The sequence below is a fragment of the Scyliorhinus torazame genome, chromosome 1 (assembly GCF_047496885.1).
Source record: "Scyliorhinus torazame isolate Kashiwa2021f chromosome 1, sScyTor2.1, whole genome shotgun sequence".
In the NCBI taxonomy this organism is placed as follows: Eukaryota; Metazoa; Chordata; class Chondrichthyes; order Carcharhiniformes; family Scyliorhinidae; genus Scyliorhinus; species Scyliorhinus torazame.
The window spans coordinates 107194569-107213427 of record NC_092707.1 but is presented as its reverse complement, the minus strand read 5'-3'; the positions used below and the strand labels follow the sequence as shown (position 1 = coordinate 107213427).

At 47.1% G+C, this 18859-nt stretch overlaps 1 protein-coding gene across 1 annotated transcript in view; it reads right to left on the bottom strand.

Moving 5' to 3' along the window:
* Positions 1–1050: 1050 nt before the first annotated feature.
* Positions 1051–18859, bottom strand: part of LOC140410780 (leucine-rich repeat-containing protein 75B-like) — a 394334-nt gene continuing 376525 nt past the window's right edge. The window contains exon 4 of the mRNA XM_072499399.1: positions 1051–8417. Coding sequence (XP_072355500.1) covers positions 7874–8417 — 544 coding nt within the window. The 3' untranslated portion in view covers positions 1051–7873. The remainder of the gene's footprint in view (positions 8418–18859) is intronic.

Sequence of the window (18859 nt, the reverse complement as noted above, 5' to 3'; positions counted from 1 at the left end):
CCACCATCTATATGGGGCGAAGCTTCTAGACTGCCTGTCTCCATATTTCATACTGGACAAAAGGAAAGGTCAAAAATCAGCGGCCACTATCAACTTCCCATTGCCAGGAAAGTATTTCTCTATCCAAACTAGACTGGGTGGGCCTCAGAAGTGTTCACCCAGTGCTTGTGTAACAGAAACTGATTTCAGAGACTGCACCCTTATTATCCCAGGGCCGAACCGATCCACTGATAATCAGCCAGCCTGAGAACCAGGTTCTCTCTGTCTATCAGAGCCAGTCTGAAAACCTGGTCCAGATGGAATGCATATGAGGTTACTGAAGGAAGGAAGAGTTTTTTTCAAATTAATTTGTGGGATGTGCACGTTGCTGACCAAACCAGCATATATTGCCCCTTCTCAGTTGCTTTTGGAAAGGTAGTGGTGAGCTGCCGTCTTGAACCACTGAAAGTAGAATCAAAGTGACCATGAAGCTGTGTAAACTTTGTAAAAGTTCACTTGATGAGGAAAACCTGCTGTTCCTTTCCAGCCTGGCCTGTGTGTGACTCCAGTCTCACACTCTGGTTGAGTTTTAAGTGCTCTTAATTGAATTGCCACCTTCTCAGGGCATTGAAGAATGGGCAATACCGCCCCCCCCCCCCCAATGTTTTGCATCTTGTACAAGCCCATTTCCTGAACACAGGCTTCCTTGCCCACATCTTGAAAATGTGTAATACAAGGAAAATGTCTTGTGAAGTTTCCAGGTGGAGTTTCTGCATGAGATCAGGGCACCCCACCCCAATCATAACTCCACTTCAGGTGAACATGACCTTGTTTTACATGTGGCCGTCCTCCAATATCATCTCTCCGTTAAAAACTCCATTCTCATGAGGGCTACCACGAGGGTAAGAGGTCAATAGATAATCTGGTCTTTTTTGGTTAACGATTCCCGTCTCATCCTTTTCCAATTCATCTTTGTTTAACTTCATGTTCATGTACCTTAATAATCTCAAGCACCAAGTACTGTTCTCCATTGATCACTACTCCCAAACAAGTGATAGAAATGGCAGAAAATATCGTATCCAAACTATTTATTGAAGGACATATCAACACAACAGCACATTTATGACATTAACATTATTACGCAGGCTCGGCCCAGGGCCCTGACAGTGTAACAATGTCTAATGGAGTCCAATTAGACAGCAGTACAAAATTATCTTCTCTTTAATCCATTTGTTGTAAGTTTTGCTGTGCACTAAATCCAGAGGCTCTGACAGAGCAGTGTGCACAAGGATAACGTTAGGCTAACAATGATTGACCAGTGATGCAGCTAATTTGCTTTGCCAAATGTATGAGGGAACTTCAGAGTACAGGGAACACAGAAACAAATCAAGTTAATGAGCAGCTATGTCTATCCCTCACATTCTCTTCCTACTCATTTCTGAAGTGGCAGAGACCGGTCAGTGTACTGCTCTGTCGCACAGCCTATTCCGCTGCTGCAAGCAGTTATTCTTTCCTATCAAGTTCATGAGTCAGAGCTCAGTTGATAGCAGTCAAGGAACTAAAGCTTGTCCTCTCCTTAAGCCATGGGAGCTAGTGACAGTTGTTGATTACCTAGAGATTAGTTAGTTCAACTCAGACCAGGGATCAACCTTAGTGCCTTGTTAGGTTTCTACGTTTCAGTATCACAGAATTGTTACAGCGCAGGAGACCATTTGGTCCATATCTTCCCATGCCCTCTTGAATGCCTCGATTGAACCTGCCTCCACCACACTCCCAGGAGTACTTGGTTTGCCAACACCGTGGTTGAGGGGGCTGCAACTAGGTTGAGAACACATCCTGCTTCCAATGCACTCCCATTAACATTGAGGCCTGAGAGGGGACAGAGAACATGGGCGCTTTTTGCTCATATAACACAGAATTACCCTTTCCCTTCCCAACAGCACTGTGGGTGCATTTACTCCACATGGACTGCAGTGGTTCAAGAAGGTTCACTAGGTTGATTCCGGAGTTGAGAGAATTAGCTTATGAGGCGAGACTAAGTAGGTTAGGACTATACTCATTGAAATTTAGAAGAATGAGGGGGGATCTTATACAAACATGTAAAATTATGAAGGGAAGGAGGAGCAGATTTAGGACTGAGTTGAGGAGGAACTTCTTCAGCCAAAGGGTCTTGAATCTGTGGAATTCTCTGCCCAGTGAAGCAGTTGAGGCTACCTCGTTAAATGCTTTTAAGGCAAAGGTAGATATATTTTTGAACAGTAAAGGAATAAAAGGTTACGGTGAGCAGGCGGGTAAGTGGAGCTGAGTCCACAAAAAGATCAGCCATGATCTTAGTGAGTGGCGGAGCAGGCCCGAGAGACCAGATGGCCTACTCCTGTCCCTAGTTCTTATGTTCTTAAAGTGGCCCACCACCAGCTTCTCAAGGGCCATTACGGGTGGGCACAGAGATACGTTAAACCAGTGGACTGCTGTCTGTGAGTCCACCAAAGTTCAGTCTATTTAAGTAAACAGACAGAGAATTGGGTGGAGATTTTCCTGGTTTGTATATTACAGTGGTTCATTATACATTATATAATGCAGTAGGGCAGCGCGGTAGCACAGTGGTTAGCACAGTTGCTTCACAGCTCCAGGGTCCTAGGTTCGATTCTGGCTTGGATCACTGTCTTTGTGGAGTCTGCATGTTCTTCCCGTGTTGGCATGGATTTCCTCCGGGTGCTCCGGTTTCCTCCCGCAGTCCAAAGATGTGCAGGTTAGGTGGATTGGCCATGATAAATTGCCCTGTGTCCAAATAGGTGAGGTGGGGTTACTGGGTTTCGAGGATAGGGTGGAGGCGTGGGCTTAAGTGCGGTGCTCTTTCCAAGAGCCAGTGCAGACTCGATGGACCGAGTGGCCTCCTTCTGCACTGTAAATTCTATGATTTGTGCATCTTTGGGAATTGCAGAATTAATGAAATCACATGCCAATGAGTGTGGACAACAGGGGTCAGTGCCCTGTTATTGACAATGACATATTCACATTGTACTTATTAAAACACAACTCAGTCCACTGTCGCTTAATGTTCTGCCACAGCCCTGTCCACTGGTGAAACAGGAACAATACAATCAACCATCTGAAGAACAGCAGAGTACCTGTCCAGAATCTGGCAATGCCAGTACCATCCGAAATCAGAGAAGGTTGTTAAATCTCTGAGTTACTTTATCTTCCGTCTATCTGGCAATTCACCGTACTCTCACACATATCAACCGCAGGCTGGCTGAGGGTGCAAGGAGCTGAATCATAGGATCTGGAACTTGTGCTTTGGGGAGAGCTGCACATTGGTGGGTCTCCCACTCCTTTATTTTCTGAGTATGGCATCCAACACAATGTAAGATTGGTAAGGAGGTGGCATAGAGGGCAGAGTTTACGGCTAATGTTGAAGCCATTAATCACAGAGCATTTTCTGGATCCAACCAATTTCAAGGCAGAACTGGCGGAACTGTAACAGGCAAACTGCTCCCCAATGAAGAGTTACAGATCCCAGTGGAACTGTGAGGAGATCAGGAGGGAGAAGGGAAACCTGTGGTGAGAGGGCCATTCCCCCAGGCAGATGGCAAAGAAGTGGGGTTTTGAAGTAGATGGTGAAGGGGGGAGTTTGAGGAGATTCTGCCTCCGAACAGGACTGTAGCACAATGGGAATAAAACTTGTATTTTATAGGGGTCGCCGGGAAACTGGCGAGGTGGTCAGCGCCGCCACATTCGGCCGTGACCTGTGCCAATGGCTGGGGTGGCCACGGGGACAGTATTTGGCAGGTCGGGTCTGCGCACGGCCGGCGCCATGTTTTATGGCGCGACCGCTGCAGGTCATTGCCGTGTACATGCATGACCACGGATCTGGCCATTCTCCAGCCGGGCTGCTAGCCCCTCACCGGTCCCAGGATCGTAGGCACTTAGCCTCAAAATCGGAGAATCCAGCCCAGGGTATTTCACATCCATAGGGAAGTTCCACAAAATTTCATAGCCAATGGAATACCTTGGAAGTGTTATGTAGGAAACATGGCAGCCAACATCCGGGGAGGCGATGGTAAAGCGGTATTGTTGCTGGACTAGTAATCCAGAGATTGTTCAAATCCCAGCAAAGCAGATGATGAAATTTGGATCGCATACATTTCTGGAATTAAAAGTAGTGTAGACCATGAAACCATTGCTGATTGTCATCAAGACCCTCTGGTTCAATAATGTCCTTTGGGGAGAGAAATCTGTCACCCTTACCTGGTCTTTTTAAAATTCATTTACGAGATGTGGCGTCGCTGGTTAGGTCAGCATTTATTGCTCATCCATTGTCGCCACGAAACGGTGCTGGTGAGCTGCCTTCTTGAACCGCTGTAGTCCCTGTTCTATCGGTACATCCACACTGCTGATAGGGAGTGAGTTCCAGGATTTTGATCCAGCGACATTGAAGGAATGGCATATAGTTCCAAGTCAGGATAGTGAGTAACTTGGATGGGATCCTCCAGGTGGTGGTGTTCCATGTGTCTGCTGCCCTTCTCCTTCTCGATGGCAGTGGTCGTGGGTTTGGAAGCTGCTGCCTAAGGAGCCTTGGTGAGTTCCTGCAGTACATCTTGTAGATGGTACACACGGCTGCCACAGTGCATGACAGGAGTGAAGGTTTATTAAACCAATCAAACGGATTGCTTTGGCCTGGATGGTGTTGAGCCTCTTGTGTGCTGTTGGAGCTCATCTAGGCAAGTGGAGAGTATTCCATCACACTCCTGACTTGTGCCTTGTGGATGGTGGACAGGCTTTGGGGAGTCAGGAGGTGAGCTACTCGCCGCAAGATTCATAGCCTTTGACCTGTTCTGGTAGCCACAGTAGTCTACATGTGATTCCAGATCCACAGCAATGTGGTTGATTCTTAAATTAGGGATGGGCACTAAATGCTGGCCTATCCCATGAATGAATAGAAAAGAAAATTGTACAGCAAGCTCCCGTAAACAGCAAGCAATAATGACCAATTAGTCTGTTTTATAGATGTTGATCTTGGGATAAATATTGTCCTTCCCTGCTCTTCTTCAAATAGTGCCAAGGGATTTTCCTAAGAGGGCCAATAAGGCCTTGCTTTAACATCTCATCAGAAAGGTGGCAATTTTAACAGTGCAGCCCTCCCTCAGTACTGACCCTCTGACAGTGCAGTACTCCCTCAGTACTGACCCTCTGACAGTGCAGCACTCCCTCACCCTCTGACAGTGCAGCACTCTCTCAGTACTGATCCTCTGACAGTGCAGCACTCCCTCAGTACTGACCCTCCGACAATGCAGCACTCCCTCAGTACTGACCCTCCGACAGTGCAGCACTCACTCAGTACTAACTCTCTGACAGTGCAGCAATCCCTCAGTACTGACAGTGAGGGTCAGAACTGAGGGAGCCCTACACTGTCTGTGGGTCAGTAATGAACGAGTGCCGCACTATCAAAGGGTCAGTAGTGAGGAAGCCCTGTACTGTCAGTGGATCAGAACTGAAAGAGCTCCTCACTGTCAGTGGGTCAGTAATGAGTGAATGTCGCACTGTCAAAGGGTCAGTACTGAGGAAGCCCCATACTGTCAATGGGTCAGAACTGAGAGGGCTCCGCACTGTCGGAGGGTCAATACTGAGGGAGTGCTGCATTGTCGGAGGGTCAATACTGAGGGAGTGCTGCATTGTCGGGGGGTCAATACTGTGGGAGTGCTGCATTGTCGGGGGTCAATACTGAGGGAGTGCTACATTGTCGGAGGGTCAATACTGAGGGAGTGCTACATTGTCGGAGGGTCAATACTGAGTGAGTGCTGCATTGTCGGAGGGTCAATACTGAGTGAGTGCTGCATTGTCGGGGGGTCAATACTGAGGGAGTGCTGCATTGTCAGGGGGTCAATACTGAGGGAGTGCTGCATTGTCGGGGGGTCAATACTGAGGGAGTGCTGCATTGTCGGGGGGTCAATACTGAGGGAGTGCTACATTGTCGGGGGGTCAATACTGTGGGAGTGCTGCATTGTCGGGGGGTCAATACTGAGGGAGTGCTGCATTGTCGGGGGGTCAATACTGTGGGAGTGCTACATTTTCGGGGGGGTCAATACTGTGGGAGTGCTGCATTGTCGGGGGGTCAATACTGAGGGAGTGCTGCACTGTCAGAGGGTCAGTACTGAGGGAGTGCTGCACTGTCAGGGGGTCAATACTGTGGGAGTGCTGCACTGTCAGAGGGTCAATACTGAGGGAGTGCTGCATTGTCGGGGGGTCAATACTGAGGGAGTGCTGCATTGTCGGGGGGTCAATACTGAGGGAGTGCTACATTGTCGGGGGGTCAATACTGAGGGAGTGCTACATTGTCGGATTGTCAATACTGAGGGAGTGCTGCATTGTCGGAGGGTCAATACTGAAGGAGTGCTGCATTGTCGGAGGGTCAGTACTGAAGGAGTGCTGCACTGTAGGGAGGTCAGTATTGATGGAGTGCTGCATTGTCGGAGGGTCAGTACTGAAGGAGTGCTGCACTGTAGGGAGGTCAGTATTGATGGAGTGCTGCATTGTCGGGTGGTCAGCACTAAGGGAACACTTCTCTATTGGGGAGTCAGTGCTGGGGGAACGCCATATTGCCGAAGCTGCTGTCTTTCAGATGAGGACAGGGCCCCATTTGTCCCCAAAAGATGCCATGGCACTACTCCAAGAAGAACAGGGGAGTTCCCCTGATGCCCTGGCCATGTCAATGTGCTGGATTTGCAGCCGTCACAATTTTCAGGCTGCTCTGATCCCTCGCTCCAATTCCAGACTTGTATTCCTGTTGTGTGAAAAACTGTCAAGTGACTGAAATCATAGAGCTGACCTATGAACTTTCAAACCTTAAATTTTGGGAGCTGGAACCACTGGCCTCTGCACATGAGCATCCGGGACACGTTTACAGAATTGTGTGTCATCATGACTGAAGTGAACAGAACTATTACAGATAAGACGGTATTGAGTTATCCAAAACACAAGTCAGTTTACATCCAGAGGAAAAGTAACACAGTGTAGCTGCTGGACACCTAGAAGCAGAGACAACTAGGAACACTTAACTGGTTAATTCAGTGTCTGCAGAGTGAGCAGAAAGGGTTAACATTTCAGAAATCAGATTCTTCACCAAAACTGGAAGAGATTTACAGACTTATGACATTTAAATAGGAGCAGGACGAAGGGAATGGGGAATATATCTGAATAAATACACCCATGCGCACACACACATGCATACACAGCACACGTGCAATGCACCCACTATACACACAACCCACACATACACAATATACATGCACATGTACACGCACACGCATGAGAGGAGTTGACACCTGACTGGTTTTGAAGTCTCCACAGTGAGTCTCAGTGAATTTGACAATGTTTAGATATCCTGGCTGAGCGTGCCCCTCCAGCCACCTGACAGTTCTACACTACACAACACTGAGTCAATTTAATATTTCTTTAGTTTAGCGATGACCAAAACACAAACACATTGGATGCCTGGTAGGGAAGCAGCTCGCTGCTTAATTCTTGTTTTGTCACTTCAGCCCATTTTGACATAACGTTTTTCTTTCTCAGCCCTTGGAAAGATTTTGCATCAAAGTCAACTGTTGCTTCTTTTCTTGAAGGAGTTGATGTGATCAGCCACTGAGGAAGGAGATTCTTCAGCTTCATCTTCCAATGAAACCCTGCCTTCCTCAAAGGTGCACCATTGGTCACATGATACATAATTCACTCATGGAAAATTTGATGGGATCTATGGGTGCTTTACTGGCACAGGCTTTCAAATAATGACAGTTCAGTCGGCCAGGTGTTTAACAACTGTCTTGAAACCTAAACTGGTTTCAGAATCGATCTTTACTGAACACATTTCTCAAAATTCAAACCTCTCTTTAACACACAATCACCTCTGACAGTATCCCTGTGCACCCATTTCCCTCTGCAGAATGGGCCAAGGGTTGTCTTCATCCTCTTCTGATTGGTTGATCTCCTCCTCCTGGTGCTCCATCTCCTGGTCACTGGGCTGACCTTCTGTGTACTCCTGGATGGTGGGCAGCGCCCCCTGGAGGCTACAGCGTCGGCGCAGACCCACCAGGAGAGGCTGCGGCATGGAGCAAATGTCTGCATTGTTTCCCAGGTCGATCCAGGACAGCGCTGGATATTTGTTCGGCTCCTTCATCATCTCAGTCATTTCCTTGAGAATGAGCCGGGTCAGATGGTTTCCGTTCAGCGCCAGGTTGGTTAGTTTCGGAAGGGCTGCCAGGAAGGGCAACAGAAGGTGTAGACCATCATCAGACAACTCAGTGAAGCTCAAATCGATGGAGGTCAGGTGGTCTCCGTTCAGTTGCAAATAGTACACTACACGATGAATGTCCCTGGGAGACAGTGGCATTCCCGATAGATTCAGGGAGTCACTAACAAGGTTCTTCTGCAGTGTAGCCTTTAAGCTAAAAGAAAGACAAATAATAGATTATTTCAATCATTCTTCTTTCTCACTGACCTGCCATTTCTAAACCCTGGCTCTAAACCTGACCTACACAATCTTACAAAGAGGTTATAGCTCATCCTCTAACTATAATATGACCTTTGGACTAGGAGAACAGTAGGTGCCAATAAAAATGCTAGGTTTTGTTACATCTGAAATCTGGTATGTTAATGCCACATTGATGAGCTGGACAACATGTGCAGGGTTTGTACCTGAAAACCAACCCTTCTGTGGCAATCAAGTGTGCGCTGGTGGAGTAAGGCACAAAACAAGCCCGTGTGTTTAAGGGCGGATTCCCGAGCTAGTCTATGTCTGACTCCCACTGTTTTTCAATTGCCATCAATTCCCTTATTGGGAATGTCAGCCCGTCCCAGCAAAAAACAACTTGAACCAGTTAATCTGCTGACAGGATATTTAAGGAAATTTGAAGTAATAATAATAATAATCGCTTATTGTCACAAGTAGGCTTCAATGAAGTTACTGTGAAAAGCCCCTAGTCACCACATTCCGGCGCCTGTTCGGGGAGGCTGGTAGGGGAATTGAACCACACGCTGCTGGCTTTGTTCTGCATTACAAGCCAGCTGTTTAACCCACTGTGCTAAACCAGCCCCTAAGTATGGCAGTTTATTGGTAGAACAATGCACAGCGTAGGAAATTGGACAGCACTGTGGGTTGGAACATAGAACATAGAACATAGAAAATACAGCACAGAACAGGCCCTTCGGCCCACGATGTTGTGCCGAACCTTTGTCCTAGATTAATCATAGATTATCATTGAATTTACAGTGCAGAAGGAGGCCATTCGGCCCTTTGAGTCTGCACCGGCTCTTGGAAAGAGCACCCTACCCAAACCCAACACCTCCACCCAACACCAAGGGCAATTTGGACATTAAGGGCAATTTATTATTGGCCAATTCACCTAACCCGCACATCTTTGGATTGTGGGAGGAAACCGGAGCACCCGGAGGAAACCCACGCAGAGACGGGGAGGACGTGCAGACTCCGCACAGACAGTGACCCAAGCCGGAATCGAACCTGGGACCCTGGAGCTGTGAAGCAATTGTGCTATCCACAATGCTACCGTGCTGCCCTTGAGAACAAATAAATCTACACTATATCATTTAACCGTAATCCATGTACCTATCCAATAGCTGCTTGAAGGTCCCTAATGTTTCCGACTCAACTACTTCCACAGGCAGTGCATTCCATGTCCCCACTACTCTCTGGGTAAAGAACCTACCTCTGATATCCCTCCTATATCTTCCACCTTTCACCTGAAATTTATGTCCCCTTGTAATGGTTTGTTCCACCCGGGGAAAAAGTCTCTGACTGTCTACTCTATCTATTCCCCTGGTCATCTTATAAACCTCTATCAAGTCGTCCCTCATCCTTCTCCGTTCTAATGATAAAAGGCCTAGCACCCTCAACCTTTCCTCGTAAGACCTACTCTCCATTCCAGGCAACATCCTGGTAAATCTTCTTTGCACCTTTTCCAAAGCTTCCACATCCTTCCTAAAATGAGGCGACCAGAACTGTACACAGTACTCCAAATGTGGCCTTACCAAAGTTTTGTACAGCTGCATCATCACCTCACGGCTCTTAAATTCAATCCCTCTGTTAATGAACGCGAGCACACCATAGGTCTTCTTCACAGCTCTATCCACTTGAGTGGCAACTTTCAAAGATGTATGAACATAGACCCCAAGATCTCTCTGCTCCTCCACATTGCCAAGAACTCTACCGTTAACCCTGTATTCCGCATTCATATTTGTCCTTCCAAAATGGACAACCTCACACTTTTCAGGGTTAAACTCCATCTGCCACTTCTCAGCCCAGCTCTGCATCCTATCTATGTCTCTTTGCAGCCGACAACAGCCCTCCTTACTATCCACAACTCCACCAATCTTCGTATCGTCTGCAAATTTAATGACCCACCCTTCAACTCCCTCATCCAAGTCATTAATGAAAATCACAAACAGCAGAGGACCCAGAACTGATCCCTGCGGTACGCCACTGGTAACTGGGATCCAGGCTGAATATTTGCCATCCACCACCACTCTCTGACTTCTATCGGTTGGCCAGTTCGTTATCCAACTGGCCAAATTTCCCACTATCCCATGCCTCCTTACTTTCTGCATAAGCCTACCATGGGGAACTTTATCAAATGCCTTACTAAAATCCATGTACACTACATCCACTGCTTTACCTTCATCCACATGCTTGGTCACCTCCTCAAAGAATTCAATAAGATTTGTAAGGCAAGACCTACCCCTCACAAATCCGTGCTGACTATCCCTAATCAAGCAGTGTCTTTCCAGATGCTCAGAAATCCTATCCTTCAGTACCCTTTCCATGACTTTGCCTACCACCGAAGTAAGACTAACTGGCCTGTAATTCCCAGGGTTATCCCTAGTCCCTTTTTTGAACAGGGGCACGACATTCGCCACTCTCCAATCCCCTGGTACCACCCCTGTTGACAGTGAGGACGAAAAGATCATTGCCAACGGCTCTGCAATTTCATCTCTTGCTTCCCATAGAATCCTTGGATATATCCCGTCAGGCCCGGGGGACTTGTCTATCCTCAAGTTTTTCAAAATGCCCAACACATCTTCCTTCCTAACAAGTATTTCCTCGAGCTTACCAATCTGTTTCACACTGTCCTCTCCAACAATATCGCCCCTCTCATTTGTAAATACAGAAGAAAAGTACTCGTTCAAGACCTCTCCTATCTCTTCAGACTCAATACACAATCTCCCGCTACTGTCCTTAATCAGACCTGCCCTCGCTCTAGTCATTCTCATATTTCTCACATATGTGTAAAAGGCCTTGGGGTTTTCCTTGATCCTACCCGCCAAAGATTGTTCATGCCCTCTCTTAGCTCTCCTAATCCCTTTCTTCAGTTCCCTCCTGGCTATCTTGTATCCCTCCAATGCCCTGTCTGAACCTTGTTTCCTCAGCCTTACATAAGTCACCTTTTTCCTCTTAACAAGACATTCAACCTCTCTTGTCAACCATGGTTCCCTCACTCGACCATCTCTTCCCTGCCTGACAGGGACATACATATCAAGGACACGTAGCACCTGTTCCTTGAACAAGTTCCACATTTCACTTGTGTCCTTCCCTGCCAGCCTATGATCCCAACTTATGCACTTCAATTCTTGTCTGACAACATCGTATTTACCCTTCCCCCAATTGTAAACCTTGCCCTGTTGCACGTACCTATCCCTCTCCATTACAAAAGTGAAAGTCACAGAATTGTGGTCACTATCTCCAAAATGCTCCCCCACTAACAAATCTATCACTTGCCCTGGCTCATTACCCAGTACTAAATCCAATATTGCCCCTCCTCTGGTCGGACAATCTACATACTGCGTTAGAAAAGCTTCCTGGACAGACTGCACAAACACCACCCCATCCAAACTATTTGATCTAAAGAGTTTCCACTCAATATTTGGGAAGTTAAAGTCGCCCATGACTACTTCCCTATGACTTCTGCACCTTTCCAAAATCTGTTTCCCAATCTGTTCCTCCACATCTCTGCTACTATTGGGGGGCCTATGGAAAACTCCTAACAAGGTGACTGCTCCTTTCCTATTTCTGACTTCAACCCATACTACCTCAGTAGGCTGATACTCCTCGAACTGCCTTTCTGCAGCTGTTATACTATCTCTAATTAATAATGCCACCCCCCCACCTCTTTTACCACCCTCCCTAATCTTATTGAAACATCTATAACCAGGGACCTCCAACAACCATTTCTGCCCCTCTTCTATCCAAGTTTCCGTGATGGCCACTACATCGTAGTCCCAAGTACCGATCCATGCCTTAAGTTCACCCACCTTATTCCTGATGCTTCTTGCGTTGAAGTATACACACTTCAACCCCTCTCCGTGCCTGCAAGTACTCTCCTTTGTCAGTGTTCCCTTCCCCACTGCCTCATTACACGCTTTGGCGTCCTGAATATCGGCTACCTTAGTTGCTGGACTACAAATCCGGTTCCCATTCCCCTGCCAAATTAGTTTAAACCCTCCCGAAGAGTACTAGAAAACCTCCCTCCCAGGATATTGGTGCCCCTCTGGTTCAGATGCAACCCGTCCTGCTTGTACAGGTCCCATCTTCCCCAGAATGCGCTCCAATTATCCAAATACCTGAAGCCCTCCCTCCTACACCATTCCTGCAGCCACGTGTTCAACTGCACTCTCTCCCTATTCCTAGCCTCGCTATCACGTGGCACCGGCAACAAATCAGAGATGACAACTCTGTCTGTCCTGGCTTTTAACTTCCAGCCTAACTCCCTAAACTTGTTTATTACCTCCACACCCCTTTTCCTACCTATGTCGTTGGTACCAATGTGCACCACGACTTCTGGCTGCTCACCCTCCCCCTGTTGGAGTTTGACCCTGAGCTGTGGACTGAGGTCCTGCCAAGCTAAATAGAAGTTATCTATGGGCACTTCAACTCAAATCCTTGTGCCAAACTCCAAAGCCACTCAGAATTTAGCCCAAATAATCAGTCTCACCCTGACAGTCAGATTGGTAAGTTGGGTAGCGAGTTTTCAGAGGATAGGTCTATAATAAAGCGTTACTGCACCAAAGGAGCTTTCCTCTTAAATCTATGATTATAACTTGTTAACTGGTTTGATCCACAACACTATTGTGCTGTCAATGAAAAGAAAATAAATAGTGGACAAAAATGAGTGAATATGAAAGAAATGTGCAGACAAGGGCTGAACAGTTTAATCGGTCCGCTAACGAGGCGGTTATTGGTGAATGTTCGTGAAATTTGGTATTCCTCTTGATTCTTGCAGGTCCGCCAAGAGCTGGCAGGACACTGATTATCTTTAATTAGTCAGAAGCAGGAATTTCATCTGATCCTTCCTGTGGGGCAAAGCTGCTGGAGGTGTGTGTGAGAAGAGTCACAGATGTGTTGTTGATTCCGACATAATTCTCCCAATTCGGAAGAAAGATCAAGATGATACAACAATAGTGGAGTAGTTGACTAATCTCAGTGATCAATCTCAATCAAAAGTGTGTCCACAACAGACCCAGACACGAGGTGAGGAAATCCCCACGGGTAGGAACTTCTGGGAACTATAGGCCTAAAGTCACCCGCTCTTCCCAAGAACACAACACTTACCACTTGTCATGTCTCAAATGACTCAAATACAGTATACTATTTGGAAAGCAATCTCATTTGCATTAGAGCACAGTCTGCTTCCACCATTTCCCAGGGAGTCTGTGTCATAGAACATACAGTGCAGAAGGAGGCCATTCAGCCCATCGAGTCTGCACCGACCCATTTAAGCCCTCACTTCCACCCTATCCCCGTAACCCAGTCACCCCTCCTAACCTTTTTTGGTCACTAAGGGCAATTTATCATGGCCTGTCCACCTAACATGCACGTCTTTGGACTGTGGGAGGAAACCGGAGCATCCGGAGGAAACCTTCGCAGACACAGGGAGAACGTGCCGACTCCGCACAGACAGTGACCCAGCGGGGAATCGAACCTGGGACCCTGACGCTGTGAAGCCACAGTGCTATCCACTTGTGCAGGCTGACCACTCACTCACTTAAATTTTGCTTCAACAACAAACACAATTTACAGTTATGTTGCAGGTTTGATAGAGTAAAACATCCCAAGGTTATTCACAGGAGTGGGCCAAGGATAGAAATTTGGAAAAGACCTGAGGTAGTGGTGTGGGAGCAGGAAGAGAAACCATTACTCTGGCGATGATTACATATTTAAGAATGGGGCCAGGTGTGAGTCATCCCACCCAACTGGGCGCCAGTGGAGAGGGGCTGGAGAAGAATGGTGTGGTTAACTGTGTCAGAGGCTGCAGACAGGAAAGTGTACCTTTGTCACAGTCACATAGAATGTAATTTGTGACTTTGATGAGAGCTATTTCGGTACTGTGGTAGGGGCACCTGATTGGAGGGACTCAAACATGGAATTCTTGAAAAGATGGGAATGGATTTGGGAGTGACAACACATTCAAGGACTTTGGAGAGGAAAGGGAGGATGGAGATTAGATGGTAGTGTGGTACAATGGCCAAGGCCTGAATCTTAGGCCCGATACACAATTGGGCACTTTAAATGAAGAATTGGCCACTTTCAATTAACACCACAGCCAGAACCAGAGACAGGCCTGATAGGAATTCAAACAGCCAAGTTTGAATATGCTGAACAGAGACTGACAGCTGGGGCAAATCTGGGCCTGTCCTGTAAACAGGAGATTGGTAGATAATTGGCCCCATTCAAATGGATCCATTGTTGTGGATTGCCCAGATGTAGCCAGACCTTCTGGTAACTATATTTCCCACCGTTACCTTATAAGGGATAAAGTTACGTGCGGAAAATGCACCTGAGGATGGATCCCTGGAGGGAATTCCTGGTGTCCTGCAGAGTTACAATCGGTGACTTCATTGGGTGTTGCGATCCCCGTCCAGTGACATCATTGGCTGAGAGCAAGAGAAACTCCTGGAAGGGCGCGAAAGGGGATAAGAACAGGACACCCAGGGACCCTTTCCAGCGAAGTCACAATGCAGAGGCAGCGGAGAGGACTCGATGGCTAACCAGAGGACAGATGGAAGAGGTAGGCGAGACCCACCTTCGCAGACGAGAGCCCTGAGAAGACCGAGACTCAGAGGATTGGACCCGCAGGTTGATCCAGTTCATCGACACGGGTAGTATTTAAATCCTGGGCAGATTATAGTTGGGATAATTTGGGGGGATAACTGTTTTATTGAGTTTGAAAATAAATTTGGATTGAATTGTGAACCTGTGTCTGTCCTTTGTTCATCTCGCAAATAAGGGCACCTGGGTAAAAAGTTTGAATAATAAACTGGTCGAAGTGTCTGGTGTTTTAGAGGCAGCAGCAGTTTGTTAGGAAAGTGAAGCTAGGCGTTGGTCTTTTTCAGGGGAAGGGAGATGGCAGCAAATGTGAAAGTGAGGGACCATACTGAAGGTAGAAAAGTGTTAACAATATCGGCTATCAAGGGACGGAGGGGGGTGGGGAGGAGTTGTTTGGTGAGAACATAGTTGAGGGAGCAGGAGGCGGTCTCGTGGACAGGATGAGTTAGGAGAGATCATGAGGGGAGATTGGAGAGAGAGGTGTGGGGCTGGATTTTCCAGCCCCCATAGCCACCTGTTTCTCGGCCGCTCGCCACTGTCAATGGGATTTCCCATTGGAGCCGCCCCGCCGGGAAACCTGTGGGCCGGGGGGAGCGGGGCCAGAGAATCCCACCGCCAGCGAATGGCCAGAGAATTCCAGCCATGATTTTAGGGCTAGAATGATTTGAGAGAGAAGAACAGAACCTGCTAGGGCTCCATATGGTCCATACAGATATAGCAATAAATATCTAACCAGGGTATATGCTATGTCCATTCTTCACACTTTAAACTAGAGATTGGGGGGGAAGGGAAAGTCAGGGAACCAGGAGGTGAAGTAATCAGTGGGAAGCGTAGCTGCTTAGGAATACAAAAAAGCACGAAAAGACAGAACTCAGGAGAGGTTACGATAGTCCACATCCCACAAAATATGACACAGTGTATGGAAAGGCTCAGTAAACCAAGGTCCACCACACTAAGAAAACAAAAAGGGACGTTCAATAGAGAATTAAAGGTGCTATATTTAAATGCGCGCAGTGTACGGAACAAGGTAGATGAGCTTGTGGCCCAGATTGTGACTGGCAGGTATGATATGGTAGGCATCACAGAGACGTGGTTGCAGGGGGTTCAGGACTGGCATTTAAACATCCAGGGATTCACAACATATCGAAAAGACAGAGAGGTGGGCAGAGGGGGAGGGGTTGCCTTGTTAATTAGGAATGAAATTAAATCAATAGCACTAAACGACATAGGGTCAGATGATGTGGAGTCTGTGTGGGTAGAGTTGAGGAACCACAAAGGCAAAAAAACCATAATGGGAGTTATGTACAGGCCTCCTAACAGTGGTCAGGACCAGGGGCACAAAATGCACCACGAAATAGAAAGTGCATGTCAGAAAGGCAAGGTCACAGTGATCATGGGGGACTTCAATATGCAGGTGGACTGGGTAAATAATGCTGCCAGTTGACCCAAGGAAAGGGAATTCATTGAATGTTTACAGGAGGGCTTTTTGGAACAGCTTGTGATGGAGCCCACGAGGGGACAGTCCATTCTGGACTTAGTGTTATGTAATGAGCCAGACTTGATTAAAGATCTTAAAGTAAGGGAACACTTAGGAGGCAGTGATCATAATATGGTAGAATTCAATCTCCAATTTGAAAGAAAGAAGGTAGAATCAGATGTAAAGGTGTTACAGTTAAATAAAGGTAACTACAGGGGCATGACCTACCCCTCACAAATCCGTGCTGACCATCCCTAATCAAGCAGTGTCTTTCCAGATGCTCAGAAATCCTATCCTTCAGTACCCTTTCCATTACTTTGCCCACCACTGAAGTAAGACTAACTGGCCTGTAATTCCCAGGGTTATCCCTAGTCCCTTTTTTGAACAGGGGCACGACATTCGCCACTCTCCAATCCCCCGGTACCACCCCTGTTGACAGTGAGGACGAAAAGATCATTGCCAACGGCTCTGCAATTTCATCTCTTGCTTCCCATAGAATCCTTGGATATATCCCGTCAGGCCCGGGGGACTTGTCTATCCTCAAGTTTTTCAAAATGCCCAACACATCTTCCTTCCTAACAAGTATTTCCTCGAGCTTACCAATCTGTTTCACACTGTCCTCTCCAACAATATCGCCCCTCTCATTTGTAAATACAGAAGAAAAGTACTCGTTCAAGACCTCTCCTATCTCTTCAGACTCAATGCACAATCTCCCACTACTGTCCTTGATCGGACCTACCCTCGCTCTAGTCATTCTCACATTTCTCACATATGTGTAAAAGGCCTTGGGGTTTTCCTTGATCCTACCCGCCAAAGATTGTTCATGCTCTCTCTTAGCTCTCCTAATCCCTTTCTTCAGTTCCCTCCTGGCTATCTTGTATCCCTCCAATGCCCTGTCTGAATCTTGTTTCCTCAGCCTTACATAAGTCTCCTTTTTCCTCTTAACAAGAAATTCAACCTCTCTTGTCAACCATGGTTCCCTCACTCGACCATCTCTTCCCTGCCTGACAGGGACATACATATCAAGGACACGTAGTACCTGTTCCCTGAACAAGTTCCACATTTCACTTGTGTCCTTCCCTGACAGCCTATGTTCCCAACTTATGCACTTCAATTCTTGTCTGACAACATCGTATTTACCCTTCCCCCAATTGTAAACCTTGCCCTGTTGCACGCACCTATCCCTCTCCATTACTAAAGTGAAAGTCACAGAATTGTGGTCACTATCTCCAAAACGCTCCCCCACTAACAAATCTATCACTTGCCCTGGTTCATTACCAAGTACTAAATTCAATATTGCCCCTCCTCTGGTCGGACAATCTACATACTGTGTTAGAAAAGCTTCCTGGACACACTGCACAAACACCGCCCCATCCAAACTATTTGATCGAAAGAGTTTCCACTCAATATTGGGAACGTTAAAGTCACCCATGACGACTACCCTGTGACTTCTGCACCTTTCCAAAATCTGTTTCCCAATTTGTTCCTCCACATCTCTGCTACTATTGGGGGGCCTATAGAAAACTCCTAACAAGGTGACTGCTCCTTTCCTATTTCTGACTTCAACCCATACTACCTCAGTAGGGTGATACTCCTCGAACTGCCTTTCTGCAGCTATTATACTATCTCTAATTAACAATGCCACCCCCCCCACCTCTTTTACCACCCTCCCTAATCTTATTGAAACATCTATAACCAGGGACCTTCAACAACCATTTCTGCCCCTCTTCTATCCAAGTTTCCGTGATGGCCACCACATCGTAGTCCCAAGTACTGATCCATGCCTTACGTTCACCCACCTCATACCAGATGCTTCTTGCGTTGAAGTATACACACTTCAACCCATCTCCGTGCCTGCAAGTACTCTCCTTTGTCAGTGTTCCCTTCCCCACTGCCTCATTACACGCTTTGGCGTCCTGAATATCGGCTACCTTAGTTGCTGGACTACAAATCCGGTTCCCATTCCCCAGCCAAATTAATTTAAACCCTCCCGAAGAGTACTAGAAAACCTCCCTCCCAGGATATTGGTGCCCCTCTGGTTCAGATGCAACCCGTCCTGCTTGTACAGGTCCCACCTTCCCCAGAATGCGCTCCAATTATCCAAATACCTGAAGCCCTCCCCCTACACCATTCCTGCAGCCACGTGTTCAGCTGCACTCTCTCCCTATTCCTAGCTTGGCTATCACGTGGCACCGGCAACAAACCAGAGATGACAACTCTGTCTGTCCTGGCTTTTATCTTCCAGCCTAACTCCCTAAACTTGTTTATTACCTCCATACCCCTTTTCCTACCTATGT